The following is an 11557-nucleotide window of genomic DNA, read 5'->3' as shown; positions in this document are numbered from 1 at the left end:
TTTTTGGAAATGACACAATAGCAGCCCGCACTCTAAATATAACTCCTGCGCTCCCACACCGTCACATTTGCTGGCCGGTCCTAAATTTTGGGTGGGAAAATCTCCGCACTCTTGCATCACAACACCGTTGCTTTTTCTTTTACCCTGTGCGGTGTTTTGTCAGTTGGCGTTGGTGATGTGACACCGCCTGGTCGTCTTTATATGTGGGGTGTGGGTGTACGCACATTCACGAAATCAATACTATAAAAGATCACCCCACCCCCACGCTTTATATTCATCCGCCCGTTTCTGTCGCCGTTATTTAGTCTCCTCGCCATCGCTGGCATCTTGCCCCGCCCCCGCGATGTTGCTTTCAAGGCGTCGCCGGCTGCCGTTTTGGATCACGAAATTTTTTCTTTCTTCTTTCAGCGTGCCCCACTGGCCTCAAAGCTGAAGCAACAACAACAAAACTTGAAGAAAGAGGCAATCATCTCGTCACCATCTCCAGAGGAATGCACATGGACCTCGAGTATTCTGATGGGGAACAACAAGGAGTTAGAGACCGGGGAGTCGGTGAAATTGGCTGCAAACGGCGGATATGGTGGCGGTGAATTTTTTTCTTTCTTCATCAACCTTAGCTCGTTTCCTATTTTTGGTTGATATTGTTGCAATTGTTTCCTCTTGAGAATGGAATCGAATCGAGTTTCTCTTTTATTTTCTGGGGTATTCGACTCTAATGATTGAAATCTTTGATAGGAATGCCACTTCTAGAAAATAAAATAAAATAAAATGAAATTTCTTTTAAAAAAACTTTGGTATAAATACAGACCATACTTGGCTTGATAATTTGCCTTTTCATTCTTCAATTATATTTTCTTTTCCATTTTAAATTTTTATCTTTCTATGTATTTCATTTCTTTCATATATATATATCATCACTAATACAAATATAAAACATTATATTATAAACTAATTACAAATATGTCTGCTACAGATGCCCAGGTTGACTCTCAGGTCGAGCATCCAGACACTAACATTATGCCTTCAGCTTCCGACTCTAACTCTGTCCTAACTGCTGACTCCAACAAAGTCGATGACGAAATGAAGCTGGACGGTGAAAATTCCGCCGACCGTGATATCGTCGAAATTCCAATCAAACCAGCATCTGCTTACATTACTATCTCCATCTTCTGTGTCATGATCGGTTTCGGTGGTTTCATTGCAGGTTGGGATACTGGTACCATTGGTGGTTTCTTAGCTCACCCAGATTTCTTGCAGAGATTTGGTTCTAAGCACCATGATGGTAGTTACTATTTTTCTAACGCCAGAACTGGTTTGGTTGTTTCTATTTTCAACATCGGTGGTTTGTTGGGTTGTTTAGTCCTTGGTAATTTGGCTAACAGAGTTGGTCGTAAGATGGCGTTAGTCACTGTTACTGCCATTTTCATGGTCGGTATTATAATTCAAATTGCTTCTATTAACAAATGGTACCAATACTTCATCGGTAGAATTATTTCCGGTATGGGTGTGGGTGCCATCTCTATGTTCTCCCCTATGTTGCTATCTGAAGTTGCTCCAAAACATTTAAGAGGTACTTTGGGTTCCATGTACCAATTGATGTGTACTTTCGGTATTTTCTTAGGTGATTGTACTAACTACGGTACCAAGTCCTACGATAACTCTGTACAATGGAGAGTTCCATTAGGTTTATCTTTTGCATGGGCCATTCTTATGATCGGTGCGATGTTCTTTGTTCCTGAATCTCCACGTTACTTGATGGAAGTCGGTAAGGCCGAAGAAGCTAAGAGATCCATTGCTACTTCTAACAAAGTTTCCATCGATGATCCAGCTGTCACTGGTGAAGCTGAATTGATTCTAGCTGGTATTGAAGCCGAAAGAGCTGCAGGTAATGCATCTTGGGCTGATATGTTCTCTTCTAATGGTAAGGTTTTGCAACGTCTAATTATGTGTTGTATGATTCAATCTCTACAACAATTGACCGGTTGTAACTATTTCTTCTACTATGGTACTATTGTTTTCCAAGCTGTTGGTTTGACCGATTCTTATCAAACTGCTATTGTCTTCGGTATTGTTAATTTCGCCTCCACTTTTGTTGCTTTCTACGTCGTTGATAGATTTGGTCGTCGTGCCTGTCTAATGTGGGGTTCCGCTGCTATGGTGTGTTGTTACGTTGTCTATGCGTCTGTCGGTGTCACTAGATTATATCCAAACGGTAAGGATGAAACATCTTCCAAGGGTGCTGGTAACTGTATGATTGTGTTCTCCTGTTTCTTTATTTTCTCCTTTGCTTGTACCTGGGCTCCTATCTGTTGGATTGTTGTCTCTGAAACTTTCCCATTGAAGATTAAGCCAAAGGGTATGGCTCTAGCTAACGGTTGTAACTGGTTATGGAATTTCCTAATTTCTTTCTTCACTCCATTCATTACTGGTGCTATTAACTTCTACTATGGTTACGTCTTCATGGGCTGTATGGTCTTCGCTTACTTCTACGTCTTCTTCTGTGTTCCAGAAACCAAGGGTTTGACTCTAGAAGAAGTTAATGAAATGTGGGAAGAAGGTATCTTACCATGGAAATCCGGTTCATGGATTCCAGCTTCTAAGAGAGGTGCCGACTACGATGCTGAAGCTACCAAGGTTGACGATAAGCCAATGTACAAGAGAATGTTCTCCAAGAACTAATTTCGAGGAGTAACATCTTTCTTTTTTTCTTTTTTCTCTATTATGATTTCACGATAATAATAATATAATCTCTTCACACGTTTAATTTACAACTGTACCTCTCTTTTATTGAATTCTTAATTGTTTTTTTTCGTTTGGTGGCCATAAAAAAGGTTTACTCTCCTCTTCAAACAAAAAGGAAAAGACTGAAAACAATAGATTCTTTAACTGTTTATAGCGTACAATTAATCAACTTTTTAATAACATGTTTAACTAATTTTAATTTTAATATACTCTCCTTATTCTAATAATAAATATCTTAAGTATTTTCTGTTTCCTCTTACTGCAATAGCACCATACCATGTCCATCAATTATATTGAAATACATGTGTCTGTTGCAAGAATTTTTCACATCCTCTCTGGGATTACTTCTAACTGCCCTGTCATAATTAATCCCTCACACTTCTTCAAACAATAAAACTCGCTATTGTCTTCCAAACGGATTACCTAAAACTTATTATCATGCCACTCACTACCACCAACTCACCCCACCTCCGGAAAATCATATTTTTTCCCCCGCCGAAACTATAATTTATTTTTTGATGATGGTTACTCGGATTAACTATGAGGGGATTAGAGCCACAAAGAAAATGAAAAGAAATGTCCACCAATATCTCGAGAGGTCGTCCCAATTAACCTGAAAAATAATACACACAATATAAAGTGGTTCAGCCTACGACTCCAGAAACAATAAGTGGGTTATAAATCCGTTTCGCGACGTTACATGAACTATTGGATGTAATCTTACAATAATTCTCGCATTTAGCCTACATCATTTTACGGTAATCTTGAGATGGACACTGATTCTGAATTATTTGACCGGGGTTTTAGATCATGATAAAAGAATATCATCATAATAGACATGTCTGCTACTAGTGGTAAAAAAAGAACCCCACCCCCGGATATTTATACCTTTTAAACTAGCTTTTCCTGAACATCTTCTGCAGGCTGCAGGTTCTCTCAACTTTCGCTTCCCCCTCCATCTTCTATTGTATAATTCGGTTAGAAAGGTCCACTATTTGCTCTTCAAGAATTTTCTGAAGGACTCCTTTTGATAAACGTCGTTTCTCTATCTTACCCCGGAATATTGCTTGAATGGAAGCTGAAAAATGTGTTAAAATATGGGGTATATAAAGGTCCAACATACACCCTACTTTTTAATTGCATCGAACCTACTTTCTAAATATTGTTTTCAGTTATGAAGAGAAAATCCCATCCAAAACTAAAATACTTTCAAAAATGTCTGAAGCAACACCTGTTCCAGCTACAATCAATACTAATACTTTCCTAAGTGTATCAGAGTCCAACTCTGGTGCTTCAACTGAACCTAATAAACTTGAATTCGATAACGAAGAACTTCAAGGTAAAAATGATTCCCAAAATGAATTAGAAATTCCTGTTAAACCAGCTTCTGCTTATGTAACCATCTCCATTTTCTGTGTCATGATTGGTTTCGGTGGTTTCATCTCAGGTTGGGATACTGGTACTATAGGTGGTTTCTTAGCTCACCCAGATTTCTTAGACAGATTCGGTTCTAAACATACCGATGGCACTCACTATTTTTCTAACGTCAGAACTGGTTTGGTTGTTTCTATTTTCAACATCGGTGGTTTGTTGGGTTGTTTAGTCCTTGGTAATTTGGCTAACAGAGTTGGTCGTAAGATGGCGTTAGTCACTGTTACTGCCATTTTCATGGTCGGTATTATAATTCAAATTGCTTCTATTAACAAATGGTACCAATACTTCATCGGTAGAATTATTTCCGGTATGGGTGTGGGTGCCATCTCTATGTTCTCCCCTATGTTGCTATCTGAAGTTGCTCCAAAACATTTAAGAGGTACTTTGGGTTCCATGTACCAATTGATGTGTACTTTCGGTATTTTCTTAGGTGATTGTACTAACTACGGTACCAAGTCCTACGATAACTCTGTACAATGGAGAGTTCCATTAGGTTTATCTTTTGCATGGGCCATTCTTATGATCGGTGCGATGTTCTTTGTTCCTGAATCTCCACGTTACTTGATGGAAGTCGGTAAGGCCGAAGAAGCTAAGAGATCCATTGCTACTTCTAACAAAGTTTCCATCGATGATCCATCTGTCACTGGTGAAGTTGATCTAATTGCTTCCAATATTGAAGCCGAAAGAGCTGCAGGTAATGCATCTTGGGCTGATATGTTTTCTTCTAATGGTAAAGTTGTCCAACGTCTATTGATGTGTTGTATGGTCCAATCTCTACAACAATTGACTGGTTGCAACTATTTCTTTTACTATGGTACTATTGTGTTTAAAGCCGTCGGTTTGACTGATTCTTATCAAACTGCAATTGTTTTCGGTATTGTGAACTTTGCATCCAGTTTTGTATCCTTATATGTTGTAGACAAATTTGGTCGTCGTGCATGTTTGATTTGGGGAGCCGTTGCTATGGTGTGTTGTTACGTTGTCTATGCGTCTGTCGGTGTCACTAGATTATATCCAAACGGTAAGGATGAAACATCTTCCAAGGGTGCTGGTAACTGTATGATTGTGTTCTCCTGTTTCTTTATTTTCTCCTTTGCTTGTACCTGGGCTCCTATCTGTTGGATTGTTGTCTCTGAAACTTTCCCATTGAAGATTAAGCCAAAGGGTATGGCTCTAGCTAACGGTTGTAACTGGTTATGGAATTTCCTAATTTCTTTCTTCACTCCATTCATTACTGGTGCTATTAACTTCTACTATGGTTATGTGTTTATGGGTTGTATGGTTTTCGCAGTTTTCTATGTATTCTTCTGCGTCCCAGAAACCAAGGGTTTGACTCTAGAAGAAGTTAATGAAATGTGGGAAGAAGGTGTCTTACCATGGAAATCCGGTTCATGGATTCCAGCTTCCAGAAGAGGTGCTGACTACGATGCTGAAGCTACCAAGGTTGACGATAAGCCAATGTACAAGAGAATGTTCTCCAAGAACTAATTTTGAGGAGTAACATTCTATTACTTTCTTCAACTAAGTAATGCATTGGTTATAATCGAAGTTAATATCTGTTACAAATTTTATTACTTCTTTCTCATTTGTTTTTCTCTTTAAGTTCATATTTATTATTCAGCTACATAGAGAAAAAAATTATGTTTTCTAATTTAAAAAATTCGTACGATGAAACTATTAAACTACTTGCCAATATATTTTCATAAGGTATATTTAAAAAAGAAAATACCGTAGACATCTACGAATTAACTATTTTGATTACACGTTGGTGTCAGTTTCTATTACAATATCCTGAAAACTTTTGAAAAATTTAAATAGAATAGTTTTTTTATTAGTTGTGTTCAAATGACACTTTATAGAAATATATAGATTATTGAAGAGTAAAAATATTAAGGGGTCATAACAAAAGAAAGAGAAAAGGTTTATAACAATCATTACGAATAGAAACTTGGTAGTCTATTCTAGAATACCCTTTGGACCAGTAGAACCATAGGCGTAAATTTCTGGTTCTGGAGCGTCTGGACCTTCGACGTAGTTTAATAGAGGTGTGAAGATATCCCAACTGACATCCAGTTCATCATCTCTTACATAATTAGCAGCATTACCTAAGAAAGCATCTCTGATTAATCTTTCGTAAGCTTCTGGAACCCAGTCATTAATATACTTCTTGGAGTAAGTCATATCTAGAGAAACTTGGTGGACGTTGTCGACAAACCCTGGAGCAGTAGTGTTGAAGGTCATGTAGATCTTACGTTCTGGGTGGAATTGAATAACAAATTCGTTTGGTGTGGAACCAGCAAACATACCAGAGACATTCTTCTTGTATTTCATTCTAATTTCCACTCTGTCTTCATCTAGACCCTTCCCAGCTCTCATGACAATTGGAACACCTTCCCAACGTTCGTTGTGGATATCCATAGTAATTTCAGTGAAGGTAAGACATTTTGATTCCTTATTTAAGACAGTATCATCATCTAGGTAGGATGGAAGTTTGCCATCCAGAGAACGACCATATTGACCAACAGAAACAACGTTTTTTGGACCCAATTTTTCCATACATTTTAGTAATGCGACTTTAGCATCACGAATTGCTTCTGCTTCGTTAGCGACAGGTTCTTCCATGGTGGCAACAGTAAGAATTTGAAGTAAATGATTTTGCATAACATCTCTAATGATACCAACAACATCGAAGTAACCACCACGACCTTCTGCACCAAATGGTTCCTTGAACCAAACTTGGACACATTCAATATAATCCTTGTTCCAAGTACCATTTAAGAATGGGTTAGCAAATCTAACTGCTAACAGACGTTTCAAGTCATCCTTACCTAAGAAATGGTCGATCTTAAAGATTTCTTCTTCTCTAAATAAAGGTTTGAAACCTCTTTGTAATTCTCTGGAGGTTTCCAAGTCATCACCAAAAGGTTTTTCAACAATAACTCTGGTGATACCATTAGTAGCATATACATTCTTCTTCAATTGACCAGCAACAGTTAGGAAAATGGTTGGTGGAATAGCTAAATAGAAGACACGATGTGGTTCGGTGACACCTCTTTCCTTTTCAAAGGCTTCAATTTCGCCCTTCAATCTTAGGTAACCATCATCAACATCATAGGCACCTGAGATATAAGTGACCATCTTGAAAAATTGATCCATCTTAAACTTGTCGTTACCAGTAGTAGAAGGTCTACAGTATGGAGTACAATTTTCTCTCAAGTTCTCTACAGTTAATTTGGAACGAGCGTAACAGAAAATCTTAGTGGATGGATCTAAAGCACCTTCGGAGTACAAACCGAACAAAGCAGGGAATGTTTCTTTCTTGGCTAAATCACCAGAGGCACCGAATAGAACAAAGACAGTGTTCTTCTTAAATACAACAGATTGGTTGTCGATAGTCATTGTTAATTATTAAAAGTAATATTTTTTTTTTGGATTGTTGTTATATGAGTCTATATAACTTGATTGATGTTCTTTTAGGAATTAATAAGTAAAGAGAAAGAAATGAATTAAGAAAGATGAAAATCTGAATTCTAATCTTCAAATATACCTGACCTTTATATACGTTTTCCCTGGAGTCTCATCATCATCATCATCTCAATGCTATTGTAACGAAAGGTATGGTCAATGTTTGTGACATCCATAAAGTTATGTTAACATCGGTACCTTTACGACTGGTTGTTATTCTATTAACTCGAAATATAGAACCGCTATTTACTCGTCGGTGTCTTGTACCCTTAGTTTGACCAACATACCATGATTATTATCTAGACACCTTAACTGACATTCCCTCATGTTTGATGTTACGAAAGAGCCAACATGTTCAGCAAAAAAACTAAATAAATTTCCTCCTCTCATCAGCCAAAAGACATCCCACCGGTAGTTGATCCGTCGTCTCCCCTATACAAATAAAATCAGAACTCCATCCAGCTAAGATAAAAGAGGCGGTCTTAAATGAGAGACAGGTAATTTCGACAAATGTCGGAGTTGTTTAGCACCGACCTCCAGTTCCTTTCATGAAAGTTATTGCAAGGAGGTTAGTTCAAGAAATCACGTGCCCGTTGCGACTTCTTGAACTTGTTGGATTTACTCCCCCACGATGGAGCATTTCTTAACGGCATCATATCTAAGAAAACTACGCAGAACATATACAGGGACATGACACAAAGGAACGCAATTTTACTGCAAACTTGCTGCGGGGCACAGAACGGGCCGTAGGTTTTGTGCTTAACAAAGCTTGGGTCAAGGTTAATCCCATTGAAAAACAAGGTCGCCACAAGGAAAATACCGCACAACAACAACAACATCATCATTTGGTGGGAACAGAGCGGTGTTATATATATATATTTTCATCAGCAGGGAGAATCGGTCTTTCCTAAGCACCAAACTACAAGGATAACCGATGCTAAATTACCATCAATTAGAGTATTCATTGAATCATCGAGTTGTCTGGTCGGCTCTTAAATCCAGGGGTGAAGGGGGAGGTGGAGCGATAAACTGGATTCCTGATGGTGGGGTCGCTCTAAAATTTTTTGTATTGTTGATCAAGGAGGCATTCTCGAGGGATTAAAAAATTACTGCCTTCGTATCTTTTTTTATCATGTGCTTGTATTTGGGCTTTTGATTCCATCATATATTTATTTACTGGGGTGAGTATTTTCTTTAAAACGTGGTCTTAATTAGATTATACATAGTACCGATTGAATTCGTACCTGTATTTTTGCTTACCATTTCCAAATATGGAGTGCTGGGATACAGAACTCTTGATATTATATTTAACGCCTGTACAATTAAATGTACTGGTTCTATACCTTCACCAAGATTATATTTCTGTATTGAAAAAACCAATCATTCAATAATTTGAATGAAAATGAATATTTGTTATAATTATTTGAATTATATTTATTGCACTGTTACACCGTTACCCACTACCTCTAGATATTTATTTATAACTTTAATGAGATGTCGATAATAAGTGTATGTTATCAACACCAGAATCTATATATTCTGTATAACCAAGACCTGGAAGCAATATATGCTCTCTCCTCCAATCTTTGTTTCTTAAAGGCTTCCACATCGTCGAAGGAGCAACCTGTATCCAAGTCGATATCTTCAGTGGCGATGTACCACGTAGACCAGTCCTTGACATATAATTTATGACCTATGTATACCACTATCATGATAGGGATACTCAGACAATTCTCAAAAAATGCTTGTGCTGTGGAGGGTGCACCTACTGGTGATGCGGATACATATATTTCACCTGCAATCAAAAGAATATTAAGAATCGAACCTAGGATACCACCTGCTAACCCTAACATCGATTTATACGCAATCTCATCTGTAGACCGACCTTGTCTTTTCAAAGCAAGTCTATATCTAACTTGAGAGAAACAAATACAGAACCAGGTGAAAAAGGATGAAATGGAGCAAAGTGCAAACAGCCACGTGAATACTGTTCCTTCGTTGTCTGATGCAACAAGGAACCCCAAAAGACCAAATATACCACATATTCCGATCCCGACAAGGGGTCTACCTTTCTTGTCTATATAGCCACAGATACTTGGTAATTGACCCGAGGCGCCCAAAGCTTGAATGACTCTTGATGAAGCGTAGACACAGGAGTTCGCTACAGATACTACTGCAATCAATATGATGACGTTCATAAAATTGGCTACTTTACTGCCCATGGATCCTGCATTAGACAATGCAATGACAAATGGAGACGCACTGACATCTTCACTAGAGGAACCACCTAATAATCGTTCATCGTTGTATGGCACTAAACAACCAATGACAACCACCGTAGTAATATAAAAAATGGCGATTCTCCAGAAAGTACCCTTTGCTGCACGTGATATGGCGCCAACGTCCTTAGATTCAGCCGCAGTTAATAGGACTAATTCACTACCACCAAATGAAAATGCTGCAGAGACAAATGTATTACAGAGTGACTTAAATACTGGGTGAGCAAACGAACCGGGATCATGCCAGTAATGAGTTCCAATATACCCTTGAGAGTTTGGTCCACCACCACATACAAGGACAATGCCAATAATAATGAATATGATGATAGCGACGACTTTAATAATTGACAATATAAATTCTGTTTCTGCAAAGGCTTCAACACTACAGAGGTTTAAAATCATCACAAACAAGTAAAATATAGCAATCCAAACACAAGGATTCACTGCTTTATTCCAATAAGAAAGGGTCATCGATAAACCGATCAACTCACTAGGGAATGAAATCAACCAAGACAAAGCATAATTTGTAGAGACAGTGAAACCTATAGATTTATCGATGAATCTACTAACATGGGTAGCATAGGAACCAGACACAGGGAATTGACATGATAATTCAGCCGCACTCTGCACCACGCAAAACATTGATGTTCCAACTAACAAAAACCCGATCAGCAAAGAACCAGGGCCCGACGCCAAAGAATAACCTAACCCAATAAACAAACCAGTACCAAGAGTACCACCAATAGCCAGCATTGTCTGATGTCTCTGTTTCAATTTTTTCTTCAAAGGTTGCGTAGCGAGTCTCAACTGGATTTTCTCATCGGCGCTATATCCCGTCAAATGTTCCTGAGACTCCACGTTCTCCAAAGAACTAGACTCATCCTCCATGATCATAGGCATATCAGCACGTCTGAATGAGTCCTTCATCCTATTAATCAATGTTGGATGCGTAACGGAGTTCTCCGAAACGGATACGGAGTCCGTGTAAACAGCCGTACTCTCCTTTAGCGTCAATTTTTCAGACGAATTGCTCATTATTTCTAGCAAAATAAAGCTGTTTTATGTATATATTTGAGATCTGGAGCCCTTTATTACAAAATAAACCTAATTAATTCCTCCTCAAAACCCAGACTATTCCAGGGCCTTATAAACAAACCCAACTGTCCTATCCTTTACCACTTTATATATATATATATATATTACGAGTTTATCCAAAAACTGCTCTTCGCTTGTGTAAGCAAAACTGAAATAATTTTCCGGCGTCGTGCAGTCGGGCCGTTTCTTTTTCAATTGTGGAACAGAGCAACACCGTAGAAACTGTGCAACCATTCTAATCGGTTGACAGTGCCTCTCCCTCAGCCGTAAAGCTGCAATCACACAATTCCAACAGAGTAGTAGGTTCTATCATATGTGAAAATTTCTCTTGAGATTGGTGCACTGAGCATTCTTGCTGGAAAAACTGTGTATCGAGTCCCGTCAAAGAGATAACAGAGACTGTCATATCCAAACGTAAAAAGGTGATTGGGTCATGACATTACGATGCATGTTTTGTCCAAGTAGTATGCATTGCTGTTTGTTAATAGTTCGATAATAAATTCCAAGTATTTTATTTCACATTTCTTATATGCAGAAATAAT

At 38.2% G+C, this 11557-nt stretch overlaps 4 protein-coding genes across 4 annotated transcripts; 2 read left to right on the top strand and 2 right to left on the bottom strand.

Moving 5' to 3' along the window:
• Positions 1–960: 960 nt before the first annotated feature.
• Positions 961–2679, top strand: KABA2_09S05632 (sugar porter family MFS transporter; the record flags this gene model as incomplete). Its single annotated transcript, XM_041552390.1, has 1 exon — positions 961–2679. One exon carries the CDS (start codon positions 961–963, stop codon positions 2677–2679), a length of 1719 nt encoding a protein of 572 aa, XP_041408324.1.
• Positions 2680–3957: 1278 nt separating this feature from the next.
• On the top strand, positions 3958–5664 carry KABA2_09S05610 (sugar porter family MFS transporter; the record flags this gene model as incomplete). Its single annotated transcript, XM_041552389.1, has 1 exon — positions 3958–5664. One exon carries the CDS (start codon positions 3958–3960, stop codon positions 5662–5664), a length of 1707 nt encoding a protein of 568 aa, XP_041408323.1.
• A 468-nt stretch (positions 5665–6132) lies between these two features.
• KABA2_09S05588 (uncharacterized protein) lies at positions 6133–7575 on the bottom strand (the record flags this gene model as incomplete). The annotated part of the gene is made up of 1 exon (XM_041552388.1): positions 6133–7575. One exon carries the CDS (start codon positions 7573–7575, stop codon positions 6133–6135), a length of 1443 nt encoding a protein of 480 aa, XP_041408322.1.
• Positions 7576–9158: 1583 nt separating this feature from the next.
• Positions 9159–10955, bottom strand: KABA2_09S05566 (amino acid permease; the record flags this gene model as incomplete). Its single annotated transcript, XM_041552387.1, has 1 exon — positions 9159–10955. The coding sequence occupies one exon, from the start codon at positions 10953–10955 to the stop codon at positions 9159–9161; it is 1797 nt and encodes a 598-aa protein (XP_041408321.1).
• Between the last annotated feature and the right edge of the window lie 602 nt (positions 10956–11557).

Source organism: Maudiozyma barnettii (assembly GCF_903064755.1).
Source record: "Maudiozyma barnettii strain CLIB 1767 genome assembly, contig: KABA2_09, whole genome shotgun sequence".
NCBI classification, from domain to species: Eukaryota; Fungi; Ascomycota; class Saccharomycetes; order Saccharomycetales; family Saccharomycetaceae; genus Maudiozyma; species Maudiozyma barnettii.
The sequence above is the reverse complement of the archived record's forward strand: the minus strand, read 5'-3'. Positions and strand labels throughout refer to the sequence as shown.